General features: G+C 59.2%; 8 protein-coding genes across 8 annotated transcripts; 2 read left to right on the top strand and 6 right to left on the bottom strand.

Moving 5' to 3' along the window:
* Positions 1–805: 805 nt before the first annotated feature.
* On the bottom strand, positions 806–3,334 carry COLE_07793 (uncharacterized protein; the record flags this gene model as incomplete). The annotated part of the gene is made up of 6 exons (XM_018422573.2): positions 806–1,707; positions 1,742–1,882; positions 1,916–1,978; positions 2,014–2,136; positions 2,199–3,141; positions 3,242–3,334. The coding sequence occupies 6 exons, from the start codon at positions 3,332–3,334 to the stop codon at positions 806–808; spliced, it is 2,265 nt and encodes a 754-aa protein (XP_018280448.1).
* Positions 3,335–3,729: 395 nt separating this feature from the next.
* On the bottom strand, positions 3,730–5,419 carry COLE_07792 (uncharacterized protein; the record flags this gene model as incomplete). The annotated part of the gene is made up of 5 exons (XM_018422574.2): positions 3,730–3,854; positions 3,887–4,274; positions 4,308–4,574; positions 4,612–5,103; positions 5,231–5,419. The coding sequence occupies 5 exons, from the start codon at positions 5,417–5,419 to the stop codon at positions 3,730–3,732; spliced, it is 1,461 nt and encodes a 486-aa protein (XP_018280449.1).
* Positions 5,420–6,902: 1,483 nt separating this feature from the next.
* COLE_07791 (uncharacterized protein) lies at positions 6,903–9,226 on the bottom strand (the record flags this gene model as incomplete). Its single annotated transcript, XM_018426505.1, has 5 exons — positions 6,903–7,901; positions 7,939–8,261; positions 8,293–8,432; positions 8,463–8,533; positions 8,813–9,226. 5 exons carry the CDS (start codon positions 9,224–9,226, stop codon positions 6,903–6,905), a joined length of 1,947 nt encoding a protein of 648 aa, XP_018280450.1.
* Positions 9,227–10,345: 1,119 nt separating this feature from the next.
* On the top strand, positions 10,346–12,481 carry COLE_07790 (uncharacterized protein; the record flags this gene model as incomplete). The annotated part of the gene is made up of 1 exon (XM_018420058.2): positions 10,346–12,481. One exon carries the CDS (start codon positions 10,346–10,348, stop codon positions 12,479–12,481), a length of 2,136 nt encoding a protein of 711 aa, XP_018280451.2.
* Positions 12,482–12,518: 37 nt separating this feature from the next.
* Positions 12,519–13,412, bottom strand: COLE_07789 (uncharacterized protein; the record flags this gene model as incomplete). The annotated part of the gene is made up of 1 exon (XM_018427120.2): positions 12,519–13,412. The coding sequence occupies one exon, from the start codon at positions 13,410–13,412 to the stop codon at positions 12,519–12,521; it is 894 nt and encodes a 297-aa protein (XP_018280452.1).
* A 439-nt stretch (positions 13,413–13,851) lies between these two features.
* COLE_07788 (uncharacterized protein) lies at positions 13,852–15,023 on the bottom strand (the record flags this gene model as incomplete). The annotated part of the gene is made up of 2 exons (XM_018421248.1): positions 13,852–14,729; positions 14,765–15,023. The coding sequence occupies 2 exons, from the start codon at positions 15,021–15,023 to the stop codon at positions 13,852–13,854; spliced, it is 1,137 nt and encodes a 378-aa protein (XP_018280453.1).
* Positions 15,024–15,423: 400 nt separating this feature from the next.
* COLE_07787 (uncharacterized protein) lies at positions 15,424–16,454 on the bottom strand (the record flags this gene model as incomplete). Its single annotated transcript, XM_018420752.2, has 2 exons — positions 15,424–15,681; positions 15,717–16,454. 2 exons carry the CDS (start codon positions 16,452–16,454, stop codon positions 15,424–15,426), a joined length of 996 nt encoding a protein of 331 aa, XP_018280454.1.
* A 2,908-nt stretch (positions 16,455–19,362) lies between these two features.
* On the top strand, positions 19,363–21,305 carry COLE_07786 (uncharacterized protein; the record flags this gene model as incomplete). Its single annotated transcript, XM_018422575.2, has 3 exons — positions 19,363–19,651; positions 19,696–20,177; positions 20,211–21,305. The coding sequence occupies 3 exons, from the start codon at positions 19,363–19,365 to the stop codon at positions 21,303–21,305; spliced, it is 1,866 nt and encodes a 621-aa protein (XP_018280455.1).
* Between the last annotated feature and the right edge of the window lie 480 nt (positions 21,306–21,785).

Raw genomic sequence — 21,785 nt, 5'->3', positions numbered from 1 at the left:
TTGACCAATGATCACGAGCGGATTGCTGCGCATCACCGAGGTCGGCAACTGAATTGCGGTCCGATTGACGCAGGAGGTCACGCAGCTGACCGGTTCCGCGGCCTTGGCACACCGCCGCCCGTCTCCTCGGACAACTAGCGCGCTGCGATCGCTGCGAGATGAGTTCCGATCCCAGTCCGGTGCCATTTGTGGCTCTAGCGCCTCAGCATAGAATAGGGCTTAGTTCTATATTGCGCGCGGATGGGGGCGCGGCTGAGGTGAGCAACATTCGTGTCATGATTTCCGCAGGCACGCGCGGAGCACGCGATGGCAGTTGGATGTCACCGACGTGCTTGAGCTTGTCTATGCGGGGAGAGATCGACAGCCCTTGCGGGGAAGTCGGGCCGCGGTCCGAGGCGACCTCGGACGGTCTGGGCGAACAATATCATTGATCCGGAGTCCGGAACGATATGCGGGGTATCCTCGGATCTGAGACATTTGTTGACTGCGGCTGCGGCCGGTGCGGAACGTAAACGAAGGTGGTGACGTCGCTTCTCTTGGCAAATTCACTTGGGCTCGCTTCGGCACCTCAAGTGCCATGAGTGGATGCGAGGAAATGTGCAACGTGCAAGAAGAGCGAAGTGCTGTGAGTTGCAGGAGACTGCGGTGCGGTGATATGCTGGGTTGATGATAGGTGGAAAAGTTACCGATATCCCCCACTCGCAGCCCACGCGGGATCGATTTGCTGACCTCTACCTCGAGCGCTTGATCGCCACAAAGGCCAAGATTCTGCATCACACCCCAGGATTCGATACACAGTGCGCAGTTACAACGTTTCAGGCATATTGAGCGCCTCGCCCAGCAATGTAGCGTATAGGCTCGAGGTGGAGATGCCCGCGCTCTGGCCCGCATGGTCCCAGATTGACTGGAAAATGACATCCTGCTCAAGCTCAGCCGCAGGCATGTGTGATGTGAGATCGAGCTGCCACCCCAAGCCACCCTCAGCTGCGGCCGCAGCGAGAGGCGGCGCTGGCGGTGTCGCAACGACCGGCGCCTCAACGGGCGCCTCGATGGGAGGCAGGGGGACGGGCATGCCTGGCTGGCTCTCCGGAGGCTTGGGGCCGAACACGAGGGTGCGATTGGGGTTAGGCCCTGCGTGCCAGTGTTTCCCCAGCCGCGCCAGAAGCACGGCAAAGCCAGATGGGAAGTGCTCGTTATCGATCGCAGCCGCACCCAGCGCCGCAACGGTGCGCTCCAGCATCGCGACGATGCTGGACTCGCCGTGCTCAACTGCACCGATGGCGAGGGCCTTGTACAAGAATGTCGTGGCGAAGAGGATGTACTGGAAGATGCGCGAGGGGCAGAAGCGCAGGTGTCCACGTGCCTCGAGCATGTTGGTTGTCGTCTCGAGAATCGCACGTGCCGCTGAAAGAGCTTCGATGATCCAGGGTCCCTCTACAGCATTCAGCAGTGACGGTGTCTCCCACGACGGATCATCGCGCTCGCGAGCGCGTCGCAGCCGCCGCTGAAGGCTGCGCAGGGCAAGCGAGTTCGCGTACAACACGAGGTAATCGAACTCGAGCTGGAGGATGGCTGAGCTAAGCGTGCCCTCGCGCAACCGCTGATCGCAGCAGTGCCGGTTGTGGCGCATGTCGAGACGCATGGAGCGCATGAATGACTCCCATGCGCCCGAGCGAAGGAGTGTATATGTGATCTCCTTGCTCCAGTCTAGTATCAGTTTCGTCTCCGCGGTTCGGCTCACAGAGATGCTGCTGAATCGACCCAAGAAGCTGCCCGTTGCTAGTCAATGTGAATAGATCACCGGCCCATGCATCTGTGGTTTTGTCCTTGCGAATAGCGCAGTTGACAACGGATAGACTCTCCCACCACTTGGAGGTCATGTCTGATATTAGCGATGCCCTTCCCGCCGGCTCACTCGGCTGCATGACAGCGCTGCGACCAAGACGGGCGGCGATGTGCGACTCGGCATTATAACAATCTGGTGTGAGCTGGACGGCAAAGAGAGCAGCTCACAGATCCATGTCTTGAGAGGGCGCTCATACTTCCACGCATCCGGGGAGGCTTCCTTTGCTGCCTCGGCGGCCTGGAACACGCTGTCCTCCATACCAAGTTCCTGTGCGATGCGGATGGCGAGGCCTGAGGTTAGCTTAATCCTCACCAGCGAGCTCGCATTGGCACAGATATGCCGCTGTACCTACCAATGTTGCTCCAGCAATAAGCGTCATACCGCAGGCTTGGACGCAGGAGGCGAGCCTCTTCTGAGTCAGGCTCATCGCGCGACCGCCGCTTCCTCGTAGCCGGAAGAAGTGGCCACTCGCTGAGCAGCAGCAGCGCCTCGACAGTGCTGGTCGAGCGCAGCTCGAGGTCACCGTCCATGAGAGATGTAATCTCAGCGCGCACCCACTGCGAGACGACAGCGTGGATCTGCGCGGCGCGCGCCGGTTCCAGGACGTTGGCGTAGCGCGATGCGATGCCCACAATAGCGCCAAGGAGGAGTGCTTCGTCCGCCACCAGGGTGGGGAGGTATGCAGGCTCGAGGACGCGAGGATGGATGAGGGGGAAGAGCGGCGCCATGCGGATCTCGAAGAAGCCAAGGAGCGCCGCGGCTTCGTCTGCACCCACACCACCCTCCTCGACCGGCGCCCACCAGTGCCACGCGTTGATTCCTCCGCGTGGTGGGTCCGTCTCGCTCACTCTCTCGCCGGCGGGACCGGTCTGGTACCGCAACGAAGACGCGGAAGCGAGTAGGCGGAGTGCGTCGTTTGGATTCTGAAGGTTGGACATGAGGAGCGCGCGGCCACCGTCGCGCCCCGCGTCGCCCTCGTCTTCGAGCGGCGGGGACTGCCGATCGTCCACCTCCTCTTCGTAGCGGGCGTACGCGTGGTCGCGCGACTGGAAGCGCGTGAAGTCCTTCGGCGGCGGGGGTGGCGGCGCGTAGGTGCTAGGCTGGAAGGAAGGCTGGGAAAAGGCCGTAGGAGCGGGCGCGGCAGGTGCCGGCACGTGCGTCACGGGCACATCGGGGAGGGCGTAGCGCACGACGGTGGACATGGCGCGCACGCACTCACGCCGCTCGCGCGTGCAGCGGACACACGGGCCGTCCCATGGCTTGTCGGGGTCGCCAAAATTGCACTTGAGCTTGCGCTAGGGTTAGCGGCAAAGCTGGGCCGCACCAAAGTCAGAGGGGGCGTGGATGCAGAAGAGATCGAAGGTCGGGAGGGAGATGGAGAAATGCGTCACTCACGGAGCGGCAAGGGTAGCACGCGCGATAGGTACGCTTCGGACGTTTAGCGGCTGGCCCGGCGTTGTCCGGGTCTGCGCCGAGGACGGACGACATTGCGAGCTCCGTTGACCGAGGGAGGGGGCTGCAGGAGCTGGAGCGGAGTGGAGAGGAGAGAGGAACCAACATCTGAGGGTGGATCGGCGCGGGACCGGCCATTCCCGAATCTCCTCGGCTCGTCCCGGGTGGCGCCGCATCAGTCACATGAACGACGTATACCTCCCTGTTAACGACTCTCCTCAACTCTTCAACTCTTCAACATGCGCTTCCCAACTCTAACACTGTTCCAAAGGATCAACCTGCGGTGGGCCATGCGCGCTGAAGCTCGGAGAAGCACCCATGGCTGCATTTCACAGGTGACATATCTTCATAGCCAACCCTTAATCGCACACTACAATTTGCGGCCAATTTGAACTACTGTTACTAAATTTACTTATCCTCAGTATCCTCGTCTAATACGGGTACATGGTGGTGGCACCAGACGCGCGGATAGTGCGGTTCTGGCGCTGGAGGACGATTTTCATAACCCACGCAGACAGAAGCGTGAGGAGGGAGAACACAGCCATCGCACCCATCGCTGCGGTCAGCTCAGCACAACAGTTCACTCACCAAGCGCGTAACGCGGCCTGTCGGCGTTGCGGAACAGGTAGGGAGTGTACACAAAGGACAGATTCCCGAGCGAGGTAAGAATGGCGATGACGACAGCCTTCTTCTCCTGAGTCTGCGACAGAACGGTCGAAGCCCAGCCCAGGATGAGGGAGTTGACACCGTAAGTGCCAAGGGTGAAGACACACATGGCAAAGTAGCGCACGCCAGTGTTGAGGGTCGCGGGGGCAAGGGCGAAACCGATGATGGCGATGCACTTGGACACAGTGATGTGCCACGTGCGTTCGTTCAAGCGACCCGAGGACCACGAGAGGAGGAAAGTCACAGCCCCAGCCACGAGGTAGGGCGGGCAGGTGAGCACGAGGGTAATGGTCTGGTTGAAGCCGAGAGTCTAGTGTTAGCGAGCGCAGCCGAGCAGGCTTACCTTGACAACCGATGGGAAGAAGTTCTTGAACCCATTGGCAGCAAGGTGGTTGTTGAACATGAAGGCGAAGATCCAGGTGCGGTAGTCGGTGACAGCCTGCTTGAGGCCGGCCCAGGTCGATCCGGGCTCGGTCTGGTCGATCTTGTCGCGAAGAAGACGGTCATGGGCGAGCTGACGCTCCTCAGGCTTGAGCCAGCGGGTTGTGAGGGGCGTCGAAGGGAGGAAGGGATACGCAAGGAGGGCGACAAGGCCAGTAACCGCGCCTTGCTGCCTGTTAACTCTGGTGTGCCTGACTGAGACTTACAATGATGAAAAGCCACTGCCATGCAGCGTACCCCCGATGGCCGTCAAGCTTGAAGATTCCGATGGAGATGAGACCAGCCAGTGCGGTCGCAAGAATGTTACCAGTGTAAAGAATGGCGACGCGAAGAGCGACCTCGGTACGGGTGTAGAAGTTGGAGATGAGGAAGAGGGCACCGGGGTAGAAGGGGGCTTCGCAGACACCGAGGAAGAAGCGGACGAGATAGAGGTGGGTGGCGTTCTTGCAGAAGGCAGTGCAGACCGAGAGGACAGCCCAGGTGACCATGATGCAACAGAGGTAGATGGGCGGGTTGACGCGGGTGAGGACCATGTTGGAGGGGATACCGAAGATAACGTAACCGGCGAATAGGATCGACACGGCGGTTTGGTACTGAACATCGGTGAGGCGGAGGTCCTTCTCAATCGAGGAAAGCTTGGCGAGAGCAATCGCGTTTCGGTCCAGGTAGTTTAAAAAGTACTGGGCCCAGAGCGAAGGCTGGGGTTAACTACAGCTCGAGAACAGTTTCATAGGAAGGGAGCAGAAGGAACAGCCACGACAGAAACAACACAGGCGATATTGATATGAGAGGGTGACAGCAGTCGTTAACGTCAGTCAAACTCACCATAATGAAGCAGTCAAGCTTGTGCACGAGCTTGATCTCCTTCGGGTCGGTCTTCTGAGTGAAACCCGAGTAATCGCCAACGACATCGGTGGGCTCGCCGACGGGCGGCTTCACCTCCTGATACTCGACCTCGACGTCGTGCTTGTCATCCTTGGTGTACGCGAGTGTGTTTGGGGTGGTAGCGGCCATGATGTTCTTCGCCGGTGCTGAAAGACTCGGAAACGACGCAGATCCGTCACTTTATAAGTGAGTGATGGCTCATTGAATGAGAGAAAGGCGTCGATCCCATTCATCACGGGCCCCAGATCTTTCTCTTTCTCTGCACCGCGCATTCCTCAATCCGGACTAATGGAGACGCGCAACCGCGGTACGAGTTGTTCCGTGATCTCTCGATGCCTGGTGGTCGACACCGCAGAACGGGGTGCGCAAGGTCAGAGCGAAGCAATCACACAAGCGAGACATACCCCGTGGCACACCCAGGCACCATTCAGCGCGAGACACCCCGCGCCGGGCGGTCTGTGGGGAGAGGAATATACGACGCATCATGCAAGCTGGGTGCTTGCACTCACAGTGATCAAGCGCTTGCAGGACCAGCTGCACGGCGGCTGACTGACGGCTGACGGTTGAGGACGGTGTCGTGGCCGAGGTTTCCGAGGTGCGGATCTCGAATCATGATGTGCGGCAATGGGCGGGCGGGTTGGCTCAATAGTCACAATCACTTCCACCCGGTGCCCCCCGAGGGCCCCGCTCGTTGATGCATCCCTACCAAGCCCAAGCGAAGGCTACTGTCTGTGCGAGACGCTCCGACGATTTCGAACGCGATTTTCGAATGTATCGCGCACCGCATGGGGCGGAACATTATACGACGCCTGCGAGACATGCTTCATCACATTCCCATGCCCCCGTGGGCGGCTTTGCGGGCTTGGCAGGCGCAGCACCAACCCATGTGAATGGGAACGTGAGACAGTGGCGGGGCCCGCATCAGGTTTCGGTCACCTCGCCGCCGGGCTGGGAGGCGCACGCAGGCATGTGAGACAGGTAGCTCGGGCAGTGCCGCACGGTTTAGCACGGTTTCGGGCGGTTACAGTTTGAACCGAAGTTTTGACGTACTTTGCGAGCTGCGATCTGTGAGCGTACCTGTAACAACTTGGGGAGCTGCATCGGTAGAGATGGCAAGAGGTCCTCCGAAGAGGCCCAGACTCGAGTGATCCCGTGAGCACGATCAGCCGGGGGATTGTTGGAGCGGACGCGCCACCATCTCCCGCGCCATTGGCCCACGATCGACAATGACGCACAAGCATTCCGCGGCGGTCCGAGCTGACGCCTATCTCGGGTCGTCGGGGCATCGGGCCTTGAGCCTCGTGCTCTGGGGTCTCCACAAAATGCCTTGTTCTGGGGATGGAGAGAGATCTTTATACGCACGGGAGCTCGTAAGCGACATGCCAAGGCCGCGCTTTGGGCTTCATGATAATGGTCAAGACAGGCGTTTGCTGCACCGCAAGCGAGGGTACGTCACAGATGAAGTCTATTGTTCCGGGCACATACTGGTGCCAGAACAAGGTGATGAGGTGATCCGTTGGGTTGCCGCATCATATCAGCATATGGGACCCAGGGCCCACTTCCGTATCGACGAAAGTCGGACTGGTGAATTGCCGCTTCCATCCGATATGCATCACCACGAGAACGCTTCTTCAAAGTACTCCATCTGGTCCCCACCAACTCGCCCATATGCGGCCGCGACGGCGGCCCGCATATCGTCCATCATTCCATCTGGGCCACACGCCAGTATGGCGAGCCTCGAATGCTCAAGGTGGAGATGGCGCTCGAGAATTTCAGTCACGCACGGCCTGCCCCATCGGACGCGTACGCGCCCGTTGCACTCGCCCCTCCCTTTCTCGACCACGGTGTAGCCGCCGAGCACGTGCTGGGCGTCTGGCGACGACAATGTCGGCCTGTACATGTGCGAGTTGTAGCTGCACCTGTACCCTGAGAATGCTGCAGGGCAAGGAAACTCCGGCGACGGAGCACGCGGAGGGGGAACAGGCGGACCGAGCGGCCAGCGACTCAAACAGGCGCTCGGTGTTGTGCTACCAGTGACCCAAACGTCGACGAGAGCGGCGCCTATCGCCGACTGTCGGAGCTCATTTACAAGCACATCTTCGGCTTGTGCGGCGTCCTGGACCATCCATACGACCGATACGCATTCCCGGAGCGGGATGTAGGGCAGGAGGGCCGTGATCCCACTCCCACCTGCGACGAGGAGCACGCGGTCAAACCTATCTAGTCGGTGCGAGACACCATAGGGCCCCTCGAGTAGGACGGCAAGTTTCAACGCGCCTAGATCGTGTGGAATGGCGTTGGCAAGTGCGCGTTCCACGGAGGCGCGCAGCAGTGAGGTGGACCCACCACGAGGCTTGCACAGAAAATGCAGCTCGGTCCCACCTGCCCCAGTGCGGCGGTATGAGGCGAGCGTGAAGGGGTGATTTGCAAGAGGTGAGATCGAGGGGAGGTGCAGGAAGAAGTACGAGCCTGGGGAGGGAGACAGGGTACGCGGCGTGCGAATCGCGAGTCTCACGAATCCATGAGGATTAGGGAGAAGTGCGAGAGCATTTGGCTTGAACGTGGGTGTCAGGAAGAGCACGCGCGTAAGTCGTGCGGCGCGGTCGAATACCTGCCGTCAGCTTTCTCGGTCCCTCCTGTGGACTCACCCATATCCCAACACAAGCCCAAAGGTAGGCGTGATACCCCGTGCCGAAGTTGCGGACATGCAGGAATAGGAGAACCAGGAGCACGAGTGACAAGATGATGTGGACGGCGAGAAAGGCCTCATACGCTCGTTCTCGGAGCGGCCGGATGGCGAAGGGGAGCATGAGCGCCATGACGATTGTCGCCACGACGCCGGTACGCCAGGGATCCTCAGTCCAGCGCGCGGCAAGTCGCTCGCCCTCAAGCCAGGTATACGCGACCGAGTGCACTATGGCCTGTAATGTCGCGACGCGCGCCACCCATCGGTGCCACAACGTGCACGATGCTTCCGTCAGCGGCGAGTGGAAGACGCTTACCGTATGACCATCCTGTCAACCAGATTAGAAGATCGTTCCGGCCCGCAAGGAGGAAAAGAAGCGGCAGGTTATAGAATGACATGATACCAGTGCGGTCGGCGACGAAGCGCGCCAACTGCTTGTCTCTGCGGCCGGGGAAGCTGAATGAGCACAGCTGAGCCAGGGCTCACAAAAGATTGTCATTCGCGGTCCGGTAACCGAGACAGCTCCAGATGACGTTGATTACGAGGTACAGTGCAATCTGGGTCAGCCCAGCTGTGAGAGACTCACGAAGATCGCCTGCAGCCGCGTGGGTATGGAAAAGAGCCTGCCCCGCAAATGTCGCTTTCCAAATGCCGCAGGCGTCGATATGTGCCGCCGGTAAGCGGTGAACGCTCGGCCTCGTCGTAAGGTTGGTGTAAGGCGTGAGCTTCGCCACAAGCGACCAGCCAGCGAAACCAGCACAATGGCTCCCAGAAGAACGTAGACTGCCCAGCCGAACGCATGATTCTACTATCAGCTCCATAAATTGTGTGCTCACAAGGTAGATCTGCCGGTCCCACTCCGCCTCAGTCCGCACGCCAGCTTCCCAGTTATCCCGAGCAACTAACACTGGACTCGAGAATGTTTCTCCAGCTCTGAACATCACATTAACGGTTTCCATCGTCGAGTTGGCGCGGAAGACACTCATGTCCGGCAACGCGGTGTGCGTAAACTTCGCGAAGTATGCGCCGAGCTCCGCCCACCCCTTCCTCCCATCATGTCCTGGGACGTAAGCGTCGTAGCATGCAACAACTGAGACCATCGCTAGCTTTGATCGCAGCGTGTACAGATCGTCGGCGAAGCGGAGAAGCGAGACGGCGTCGAGGCAGGCGGCGCCGCGGCCCGCGGCCCGAGGCGAAGCGTGCACGATGCACTGTGCGGCGGCGATCTGCGCTGGGATGAGGATGCCCATGGTGTTAATAGAGGTTACATCCCGCCACAGCCACCATGTATACGGGATGGAGCATCTCTCTCAACTCAGGCATGAGAGGATGGTGCCATCTGTGATCATAGTCCGGATATTACACACGGTATTAAAAGGGATACTTCTTTCTGGCTGTTTCAGCCGTAAGAAGCTTCAGACTGCAGACCCAGCTCGTACGAGTTACCGAGTTGTGATGCTGATGCGGCTTATGGCATGCCGGTGCCGGAGCAGGAACTACGTTGTGCTTTGAGCTTGAAGATCGCCGGCGTTGGAGTGATGCTTCACTGGTCTCGTTCGATAAAATACTTGGTGCCTGAGTGCCCAGCTGTGGTAACGTCATGTTCCCCTCCCGGCCTTTGATATCAGACGCCGGTAAGCCGGGCGGGTTTGTTTTCGCCCACCAGCAGCAGCAATAATAGTCCGCAGCATCAAGCAGGATGTCGGCGAAGAAGCGAAGGGCCAGAGCTGCCTCTCCTGTCTGCACAGACAGATGGAAAAACCAAAAGAGAACGCTGGACGAGTTAGGAATCGAACCAAAGACCTTTCCAAATCACGGATAACCATGCGAATGGAACGCTCTACCAACTGAGCTACACGCCCTTCAACGCTCGCTTAAACAATCAACCCTCCCGCTGCCTATGCTTCCCATTTGCGTATTATCGGAGTATAACGGCTCGGATCCGACGCAACTCGTCAACCCGTCGTGTCTGGTCTCCACGGTTCTCCACTACTCGACGCTCTCGGTGCCGTTGACTGATCGCGTGGTGCGCGGCGCGATCATGAAAGCTCTTATATACTCGTCAGAGCTCCCCATACATCTTTAACAAGCTTCGCAATTACGATCACGACCTTCACGCCAACTGGCACTCCCCGCAGCCTAACCTCTTCCCCAACCTTCATCTCACAACCGTATTGCACACCTCACCCCTCACGATCATGATCACCATCGAGCAGGTAGTCGCGGCCGCTCCTCCAGAGGTACGCGTCACGCTCGACGACCACACCATAGCCTACCTCGGCACCGTGGTAGCCGGCAAGACGACCCCCGACGATGTGCGGAAGGCACTCGAGCCGTTCCTCGGCATGGGTCCGCGCGAGCTTGACACCATGTTCGAGCGGCTGAGTATTCAAGCCACGCCGCCATCCACTCTAGCCAACGGGGCAAGCAGCCTGCAGAACCTATTGAAGTCGTCGGCTGCGACATCTGCGGAATCCTCACGCCCCTCCTCCCCGAGCAAGAAGAAGCGAAAGGAGAAGCCGCCCGGCAAGCCCGTCATAAACGCCTACTCTCAGCAGAGTCGCTTCCACTCGGCCACGATCACTACGCTCAGCAAAGAGGTCGACCTCCGCAATGTCAACGTCACAATCGACGATGCCGACCTTTTAGTCGATGCCAGGCTCTGGCTTAAGGCGGGCACACACTACGGCATGGTAGGGCGCAATGGCACGGGAAAGAGCACACTGCTTGGCGTCATCGGTGATGGGTCTCTGGTCGGCTTTCCTGAGACCATCCGGACGCTGTATGTGGCTCAGCTCGACGTGTTCGACACGGACATCAGTGTCGTCGACGCTGTGCTGCTCGCCGATATGGGGCGGCAGAAGCGCGCTGACGACGTGAGAAGGCTAGAGAGTGCCGGTGAGGACGAGGCGGCTCTAAGGTCCGCCGTGGATTGCTACATTGCACGGGTAACGCACGAGCGCGTCGATGACGCCCAGAAGAAGGCGACGTTGCGGTCGGGAAAACGTGGCAAGATCGCCCGCGGTGTCGCTCTCAAAGCCGAACAGACAATGCTCGCTACCGTCCGCGACGAGGTGTTTGGTGCCCCGGCCGCACCTGTCACCGATGTCGCCGCCAAGGTGATCGCGTCGTTGTACGCTGAGCTGGACGAGATGGATGCCCACAGCGCGGAGGCTCGAGCCCGTGCCATTCTCTCGGGACTGGACGTCGATGAGGAGATGCAGGACGGGCCAGTCTCCGCTCTTTCCGGTGGTTGGCGTATGCGAGTGGCCATCGCTAAAGCCATGTTTGTCGAGCCTGACATCCTTCTTCTTGACGAATGTACAAATCACCTGGACCTCGCTGCCATTGCATGGCTACAGGAGTATCTTACGACACTAGAGGACATCACCATTGTGTGCGTGTCGCACGACCGTGACTTCTTAAACGGCGTTTCGCAGGAGATTATTCGGTTGAAGGACAAGAAGCTGAGTTATCATCCTGGTAATTACGACATGTACGAACAGGCGGAGGATGAGCTGCGCAAGAAGCGAGAGCGGCAGCACGCAGCCCTTGAGCGCCGGCGAGAGCACATGCAAAAGAGCATCGAGCGCTTCAAGAAACACGCGAACAAGAGCGGCGACGACAAGGTCCTTGGCCAGATAGCGAGCCGGCAGAAAAAGCTCGAGCGGATGACCGGCATGGAAAAGACTGAGGACGGGAAGCGCTTCAAAATCTCTTACTGGGGTGGATACCACGACACTATGCGCCCCGAAATTGAGCTCATCAAGGCCGAGAAGGACGTTGACCTGACCATTCCCAACCCAGAGAAGATTCGAGGGACAGCACCTCTGGTCGCCCTCCACTCCGTCTCCTTCTCGTACCCGGGCAAGAAGAGACGCGTCCTTAAGAGCATCTCGCTGAGCATCATGCGAGGCGACCATATAGCCCTCGTTGGCCTGAACGGGTGCGGCAAGTCGACGCTTGTGCAACTCCTGTGCGGCGTGCTGCAGCCGACGCATGGGCGCGCCGAGATCTCTCCACGCCTCCGTGTAGGTCTCTACACCCAACACTTTGTCGACGAGCTCAGCAGCGTAGCCGAGTCCGGCCTTCAGCTGCTGCACACACGTGCACACAAAGCGTTCAACGCAGACACCGGCGCCGAGCCGCCGAAGGAGGGAGGCCTCCGCCGCTGGCTTGGGTCTTTTGAGATTTCTGCTGGACTTGCTCTCCGCCCTGCCAACACGCTCAGTGGGGGGCAGCGTGCGCGCCTCGCAATGGCGCTTATGCTCTATGACCGGCCGCACATGCTTCTGCTGGACGAAATCACCAACCATCTCGACATGTACGCGGTGCAAGGTCTCATCGCCGCGCTCAACGAGTACGAGGGCACGGTAGTAATTGTTACGCACGACCGTCACTTCGTGCGTGAGTGCGCTGACGACGTTTATGCTCTGGAGGACGGGCGACTACGCCTTCTCGACGACGGCATTGATGAGTACGTCGAGCAGTTTGCGGACCTGTGATGTAACATAGCAGCAGAGAAGTGTACATAGTAGACATCTATTCTCTGCCAAGGAGGAATGGCAGCGCCCTCTCCAGCATCGCGTCAGGTGCCTCCTCGGGAATGTAGTGACCGCAGGGCACGGTGCCGCCGCGCACGTCGGTGGCAACCCGGCGCCACTCGGTGAGTGGGTCAAAGCATCTCTCGACAATGCCGGCTGCGCCCCAGATTGCGAGCATGGGCGCCTGGACCTTGCGCCCGGCGTCGCGGTCGGCGCGGTCGTGCTCGAGGTCGATGCTGGCCGACGCGCGGTAGTCTTCGCACACGCCAACAGCCCACCCCTCTAGCTTGGCGCAGCGGAGATACTCCTGCAGGGCTTCCTCTGCGAACGGGTTTGCGCCCGCAAACTTGACCATGCACGCGTTGATGAACGTCTCGGGGTTTGACGCGATGAATGTTTCAGGCATGGGGCTAGGCTGAATCAGGAAGAACCAGTGCCAGTAGGCTTTTGCGAAGAACTCGGTCGTGCCCTCATACATCGCGAGTGTAGGCGCGATGTCCAGCACCACGAGGCGCTCAAGCACGTCAGGGTGGTCGACCGCAAGACGGTGGGCAACGCGTGCGCCGCGGTCGTGTGCCAGGACGCTGAAGCGTTCGAAGCCGAGATGGGACATGAGCGCGACGTTGTCCGCCGCCATCGCACGCTTGCTGTGGTTCGCGTGGTCAGGAGACGCGGGGGGCTTTGTGCTGTCCCCGTAGCCGCGCAGGTCCGGGAGCACGAGCGAGAAGTGCTCGCGCAGAGCAGGGACGACTTTGTGCCAGATCACATGCGTCTGGGGGTGCCCGTGGAGGAGAAGCAAGGGTGGCTTGTCGGAGAGCACGGCGCGGTAGGCGATGTCTACACCGTTGACTAGCGCGGAGCTCTTCTTGAGGCCTTCGAGACCGGCCAGCATAATGAGTGAGTGGGAGATGTCAAGTTTACCCTGCGTCTTCTCGTCCGGACATGTGGGCGTGCATGGCGTCAGTCACATCGCCGGACCATGTGACGGAGTCTACATTGCTAACTGAACTGCGACGTTGTACCACCTGAAGCGACGACTCTGAAGATCGCTGAGTGACTGCGTCCGGAAACTACCTTCCATGACTCAAGAGGGAGAGAGGGGAGGGATATGGTCCCAGCAGCTCCACTGTATTCTGCAAAGACCTAAGCATCGCGTCAGCCGACGCTTTCCATGATGGACTGCGAGCGTGCAGCTGGCGATGCTGAGGTCTGCGGGTGGGCACGACGTCACCGGTTACTTGACCCGCCATCTACCGGTGAGTGCCGATATCGGATGTACCGGATATAAGAAGAGATCAAAGTCTGGCATCATGCCTCCCCTAACGTACCATCTACGGCTCAATGACGATCTCGTAAACAGCTTTCTCTCCACTCAAATGTTTAAGTGTGACGCCGTCCACCATGGGCTGAGATCTCTGCGTGACCATCGGCCCGCCGAGCAGCGCGAAGCCCTCCGCTGTGACACGCGCCAGTCCACCGTCCAGCAGGCGCGTGGGGTTGGGCTCGAGCGGGTGCAGAGACAGGTAGGCGTCGAAAGCCACGGCAAAAGCACGGGCTGCAGGGTCGGCGGGAAGGACGCCGCCGTTGTATCCCACGTCGTGGCCGAGGCCCTCCCAAACCGCGCCGTATATAGGCGACACGCGGAGGTCAGCTGGGAAGCCGCCGCCGCTGGGGCTGCGGAACACGGCCAGGCGTGCCTGCTCAGCGAGCGTGGAGTGGACGCGCTCCACAGTCGCGCCTTCCGATATACAGTCGAGGGCGTAGTCGACGCCTTGCGGGGCCAGGGCGCGGACATCATCTGGCCACGCATCGTTGCGGTAGTCCACAACAGTGTCGGCGGTGTATGGTGACGCTGATAGGAACTGGGCGTGTTTCGCGGATGCAACGGCAATAATCTGGGCGTGCGGCAGGGCGCGGCGAAGCAGCTGCAACGCAAACATGCCAAGGCTGGTAGAACCACCGTAGACCAGCACAGTGGCGTTCTTGACCGAGAGAGGTGCCGGGGAAGCCGACTTGATGGCCGGGGTAGGAAAGTCGGGCGGGAGCGGGACGCCGAGACGGTAGAACGCTCCCTGGGCGGCGGTGAGACCACACATGCTCACAGTGGCCGCTTCACGCGGCTGCATTGAAGCAGGTACGGCCCACAGGAGGTCCCAAGGCGAGACAACGTATTCGGCGAAGCAGCCAGGGCGATCATTGGTCGAGCACGCTGACATCAGCAGGTCCGCAGACACGGGGCCTTACCTCCTTGCACAAAGCCTGCAACGCGGTCACCGACCTTCCGGTTCCTCACGCCTTCGCCGAGCTCCGCAACGGTCCCAGCGAAGTCTGTCCCAATCACACGATCTGTCTCCGCGACAGGATCAAGAACGTAAAGGCTATCGATGGGGTTAAGAGCGATCGCATGCACCTTGATCAGAACCTCACCCGGCCCTGGCTTTGGTGTAGGGACGAATGTGAGGGTCACAGACCTAGTAGAGGGCGTGAGGACAAGGGCGTCCATAGTTTGTGGGACGGACATTGTTTGGCGTGTGTGGAAAGAAGAAATTGAGCTGGCGTCTCAAAAGTGTGGTGAACTGAGGCTACGAAGGTTCAGTGTGAAGTTGTGGATGGATCTGGGAGATTATATCTGCATCGAGAGTGTTGCCTGTCGGCAGTGCGTAGCTGATGATTTAGACACGCATGAGTAATCCGTGACTGAAGCGAGAACAACTGAAGATCGCCGATATCTGACAGCGCAACAATACGGCATCAGAGCTCGACATCGCTGACTGATGATGACATCTCCACCTCGGTAAGCTTCGGCTGACGACAACAGGTACTCGAATCCAAAATCTCCCATCGCACCTCCCATCCCATTGCATGCAAGCAGAGACCCAAAATCCCAACGCGGGAATAGGAGATCATGCAACAACAATGTCGGCGTAGTGCGCCTCGGCGACATTCGGGTGCGCGCGCAACCGGCTCTTCAGGCAGTTCTCGCCATACAAGGCGTGGATTGGGTTTCTGGGGTCCTGGGACACGCCAGGCGCCACGAGGCCAGGCGGCATGCGCACGAGCGGGAGACGAGCGTCGAGCGCCGGGTTGAAGAAGAAGGGGATGCTAACGCGATCGCTATTCTTGGGCGCAAGGACGCGGTGCGTCGTCGCCTTCAGGTAACCCTATCGTTAGCTGTGACGCCAGCTCGAGGACTCACTTGTGTAGCATACTCCAACATCTCGCCTATGTTGACGACCAGCGCCCCGGGCACGGGCGGCGCGTCGATCCACCCGCCGTCGTGCTCCACCTGGAGGCCCGTCTTGCCCTCCTCAATCCACAGGAGGGTGAGCACACCAGCGTCCTTGTGGCTACCGACTCCTTGCTCCGTGGACTGGCTCTCGGGGTAGCGGATGACCTTGAGGAGGGTGAAGGGCTCGCCGAAGGTCTGGTCGAAGAAGTCTGGCGCCTCGCCTAGCGCCTCCGCCCATGTCCGGAGGAGCTTCTGCGCGACTTCAGTGAGCAGAGTCGTCCACTCCTCCACGACCGGCCGGAGGGCGGGGAGGGCCGCGGGCCACTGGTTCGGGCCCACAAGCCGAGCATAGGCTGGCTTGCCCTCTAGCTCCGACGAGGAAAGGGCCACGCCCTCTGGGCAGATGTCGATCTGCTCGCGCCAGTCGACAGCGCCAAGTGTGCGCTCGCCCCCAAGACGGGTGTATCCTCGAAAGTGGGGTGAGTGGGCGTTCTCGATCGTGAGCTTGTCGGCTTCAGGGAGAGCAAAAAACGCGCGCGAAGTTGATAGCATACGCTTCTCTAGCTCGCGAGGGATGCCCGTGCCCGTCAGATAGAAGAAGCCGACCTCGTGTGTCGCGCGTCGGAGCGCATCGCGGAAGAACGCCGCAGCCTCCGGCCCAGCATCGAGTTGTGAGAGGTCGAGGATCGGGAGAGAGTTGAGCATGGCGGAGCGATGAGGGAAAGAAGAGGAGCCAGAGCGGTTGCTCAGAAGAACGCGGGCCGGAGACGATTGAGCATCATGGGCATTTGCGCGTGGTGGGCAAACGCGAGATCTTCTGTTGTGTGGTGTCGGGATGGCGTCATCACCGGAGACATCCGACACGGTCTAATCGTCTGTCTCGAAATGGACACCGAGTTTGCTTTAGCACGAAAGGCACTTGGTCGTTCTACATGCACATGGTCTTTCCACATGCGCAGGAAATGACGGACAAGGCTCGAGCGAAAACTCTTGCTGCAGCCGCTGACAGTGCAGGTTCCAAGCTAAGTAATTGCAAAAAAAGACAGGACTGTCAGCCTTTGGCAAGCTGCTTAGTTGAAATGACGCTTGTGTGGATTGAACACACGACCGAACGAATTGGGCTTCAAGAGCTTCACTCGCTCGCTCTCCCACTGAGCTAAAGCGTCCCGAAAGTCCGCTCGAGCCGGCTTTGGTATGTGGCGGGCGAGTATCGCGGAATTACCAGCTTGCGTGGCCGCGCAGCATGATTATGATGCAAGGCGCCCTCAACTTATTATGCCACGCGCAGTCAGCGTGTCAGCGCGTCGAACGCAAACCGAAGCGTCCCATGAAGACCATTACATGAGTCAACGGGGGCGATCCCTCAATCAACAGCTGTCGGATGATGTTGAGCAACTCATGGCGCTTTAACCCTCCGGTGCTGCACGAGAGGGTTGACACAATTCATCATTACGATGATAGCAGTTGTTTCATTCTGCTACTATCAAACGCACTCTCTCAGTGCTGAACTGGTGCGAGAAGCATGCAATTGGCCATCGATGATGTTACGATATCTACCGGACGGTCAGGACAATGAATGTCGTGAGTCCCATCCAGAATTCTGGACGAGACATGCGCGGAATGCGTGTGCCAATAACGCATGTTACACCCTATCGGTCACCGACCGTGGACACGATGGACATAGTGTGTATCGCCATCCACGCGACATGCGCTACGCATGATAACAAGCAAAGGTTATGGAAACCCACGTTCACTTACAAGTTGAGGGCGCAAGCCACCGTGCTCTCCTCGCAGCATGTTCCGACCAGCTACGATATCATCCAGCCCACAGTTAAACCGCACGATGGCACGGCGGCTCGGACGAGCACTTATCGTGCCGCGGAAGGCGTAACACGCGGCACCGGCCTCACACCAGTGCTCGGTTCCAGATAGAATTCCTGCAAGTCCTCACGTGGGACACCCGTCTTGAGAGTCCCCGAAAGCTGCCATTCCAAGAATGTTGAGCCTGGCGTGTCCTGATTTAGCACTGCGAAGAGGGCCTTTGTCGCTGGAGATCTTAAAGAGATCAAGAGGTAAGCGCCCGTGGGGCCTCGGTGTTGAGGGCCCACCAAGTCTCCCCGCAAGCTCCACAGCGTCCTCATGGTACTTCCTACGGACCATCGTGACGAGGAGCTACGCGCGTTGCGCCGCGTTGGCCCACTGCATGTGAAGGCCCCACTCGAGGCCCCGAGCCGGAGTGCGGAGCACCTTGCGTCGCAGGAGACCGGTGCCAAGTCGCTCGGACCTTGAGCTCTGAGCGCTCGCCATGTGGGGCCTGTAGGTATGAGGAGTTGGAGTCACGAGAGCAGACATGCATAGGCCACCTAAGGAGAGGTCATTAAGCGGGAGTGGCGGGATGGCGGTCTGCTGACGACATCGGCAGGAACGTGGGCAGGCAATCAGCCCCGGGTCATACATGACGCACGGCTCTTTGAATGTCTCACCGTGCGGGATCTTGGAACAGCATGTGGGGCACACAGCAGTCCCAAGCACTCAGCCCCCCTGCTCGTGCGAGCTCGTCCGTGCCATCTCCGGCCGTAGCGAGATCCGTCGGCACGCCGGAGCTCGGCTTCGGCGAGTCCAGCCAAGCGAGCCTGGATGGAATCAACACACGCAATGAAATTCCGCCATAAGCTGCCCATGTGGTGCGCCATCCCCTGTGCGAAATGCCGCCAGTGTAGGTGGATGTTGCGCACAGCGCAAGGCGCCCGATACCCATTGTACTCCCCCGATTGCTTGGCATGCATTGCAGGACCCTCTGATAACGGGCTCACCTTTGCGACCCTGCATCAGCTGCAGAAAGCATCACTCTCCTTGGGCCTAGAATATAGTTTGGAGCACTTGCTCTCCTCCGATGCAATGCCGTAGCTCCACCTGAGGATCACGCGGGCACTATCCAGATAGCATGTGGACAACCGCCAAGGCGGCAGCCGATTAGCTCTCTCCGCCGACGCCGGCAGTGGCACCACGCGGTGCAACCTTGGTCCCTTTCTCCGTGCCTGTAGCTCTGGTCGTAATTCGGCACAATCAACAACACCATCATTACTTGCTTTGCAGCCGAGGCGGAAACCCCATGTGGTGCCGCTGGAGAGCATGTGGAACAACTCGATACGAGAGAGATGCGCCGGGCGGATCCAGGGAAAACTGACGACTATTCACGACCAGCAGAACAATTATTGCACTACTGCGCTGCCTGGACTCCCGAAGGGCAACGCCCGAAAGCACGCAAGGCCGCAGCTTGGCTGGTCCAAATCTAGCGCACGCGCTCTCAGCCCCGCCCGCCTCGATAGCCAAGACCGGTCCACATGGTTTCTTAACCCACGCCTGTCTCGGGTGGCTTGCGGGTGGCTCGCAGGTCGGCCGTTCGCCGTGGGGGCTTCAAGCGATAGCCAGCTTGGAGGAGGCGACCCAGGCCCCATTCACTTCTCAATGAGAAAATGGGAACGAGAGTGGGGACAGGGCGCCCCCACTTCAGTTAAGAACTGACGAGGAGAGGCTGTTTTCCCCATCCACTCCCCAGGCCCCACTACAGTGAGTAGAGCGCTGCACACTTGGGCCCCGCTGACTTCAGATCATGGCCGGTCTCTACCACGACGACGTGATCCCGGTCGCCCTCGCCGAGACCGAGAAGCGTGATGTGCGCATGGAGCAGCGCGCTGCGTCCCTTTCTTCGGAGAAGAAGGACGGCTCGGCCCTCGCCCACGTCTCCTCGCCTGCTCACGACATTACCGACCCTTCGGACCCCCACTACGGCGACGAGTTCCCGACCGAGGAGGAGGTGGCGCACCTCCACCGCATTCCTGACAGAATCCCATGGGCCACCTACCTTGTCGCCTACATCGAGCTTGCGGAGCGCTTCTCCTGTACGTGGCATGTCGGCAGGACAGGACAGCAACTGACCAGCTAGACTACGGTTGCACCGTTGTTTTCACAAACTTCATCCAGCAGCCTCTGCCCCCCAACTCGAACACGGGTGCTGGCAAGGATGACTACCGCTCTGGCGCCCTTGGCATGGGTCAGCGTGCCTCTACCGGTCTCACCACTTTCAACACCTTCTGGGTTTACGTCACGCCTCTCTTTGGCGCCTACCTCGCTGACAAGTACTGGGGTCGCTACAAGACTGTTTGCGTGGCTGTTGCAGTCGCCATGGTTGGTCACATTATTTTGATTATTGCGGCGATTCCCCAGGTTATCGTCAACAAGGGCGGCGCTTTGGCGTGCTTCATCATTGCTATCATCATCATGGGCGCGGGAACAGGTTGCTTCAAGAGCAACATCTCGCCTCTTGTCGCTGAGCAGTACACCAAGAAGAAGATGTTCATCCGCACTCAGAAGAACGGCGAGCGCGTTATTGTCGACCCCACTCTGACCATCTCGCGGACGTACATGGTGAGCTAAACGCTGCGGCCGAGCTGACAGCAGTACTTCTACTTCTTCATCAACGTCGGTGCCCTGGTCGGACAGATTGGTATGGTGTACGCCGAGAAGTACGTCGGCTTCTGGCTCTCGTACCTTCTCCCTACGATTGTCTTCTTGACGACTCCTATTGTCCTCTGGCTTGGGTACAACCTCTACGTCAAGACTCCCCCCCAGGGCTCCGTTCTCGCAGGTGCACTCCACATCTTCAAGTACGCCGCCAAGGGCCAGTGGACCCTTAACCCCGTCAAGATGTTCAAGCGCATGGGCTCGGACAGCTTCTGGAACCGCGCGAAGCCCAGCCAGGTTGTTGCCCGTGGCGAGACTCCGCCGAGCTGGATGACCTTTGACGACAAGTGGGTCGACGAGGTCAAGCGTGGATTCAAGGCCTGTGCCGTCTTCCTGTGGTACCCCATCTTCTGGCTCACCTACAACCAGATCAACAACAACCTTACATCGCAGGCTGCTACCATGGAGCTGCACGGTCTCCCCAACGACGTTCTCTCCAACCTGAACCCCTTCTCGCTCCTCATCCTTATCCCTCTTTGCGATCTTCTCATCTACCCCGCCCTCCGCAAGCGCGGCATCCTCTTCACCCCCATCAAGAAGATCACCTGCGGTTTCTTCGCCGGCTCCGCGGCCATGGTTTGGGCTGCTGTCGTTCAGCACTACATCTACAAGACCAACCCTTGTGGCTACTCGGCCGCCACGTGTGTCGACGCTGCGGAGAAGCCTCTGGTTTCGCCACTCAATGTCTGGATCCAGTCCGGCTCCTACGTCCTCATCGCCCTCGCCGAAGTGTTCGCGTCCATCACTGGTCTAGAGTACGCGTTCAGCAAGGCTCCTGTGAACATGCGCAGTCTCGTTATGAGCGTCTTCTTGTTCATGTCTGCGTTCTCGTCTGCCCTTGGACAGGCGTTCGTGTCGCTCTCGAATGACCCGCTCCTCGTCTGGAACTACGCATCGATGGCTGTCATCGCCTTTTTCGCTGGCTGTGGCTTCTGGTTGACGCACCGCCACCTGGATGCCCAGGAGGACGAGCTCAACGCTCTGGACGCTGGCCAGCTCAACAAGAGCGACCGTGTCACGAATTACGAGTAGGGAGTGAGGAATTTGCCGTTGGTCGGTCGGCTTTAGTAATCTGGATTTGTAGGACTGGAGTGCACGATGCTATCATTATCTTTGAGTTTCTTGGCGCAAACAGCGCCTCTCTATCTCTTCTTGAGCAGACGAGAGGTGAGACGGAAGTGTCCACTGACCGCTGAAAGATGGCGATGCTGATGCACAAACCTGGAGACGTCTGAAAGTCACGTGACTAATCTTATCATCTTACATCTTACAGCTGCCCTGACTATCACGGCCCAATTTCGACTCACCCTAGGCACATTCATCCATTGTAGTACTGTACTACCTCGGTCTCTGTTTCCGACCTCGGCACCACAACCTCGAGGCCGAGGGTAGACTAGAGAAGATTGTGCCAGACTGATTGACCAGCGCGCCAAGGTCACAAATGGGTGACCATGGAAGAGACCCAATCGGCCCAAGATCATATACACAGGGCCACAGGGCCGCAAACTCGTA

The sequence above is a fragment of the Cutaneotrichosporon oleaginosum genome, assembly GCF_008065305.1.
Source record: "Cutaneotrichosporon oleaginosum strain ATCC 20508 chromosome Unknown ATCC20508_contig08, whole genome shotgun sequence".
Lineage (NCBI taxonomy): Eukaryota > Fungi > Basidiomycota > Tremellomycetes > Trichosporonales > Trichosporonaceae > Cutaneotrichosporon > Cutaneotrichosporon oleaginosum.
Note: the sequence above shows the minus strand (reverse complement) of the source record. Positions and strands in the feature narration are given on the sequence as shown.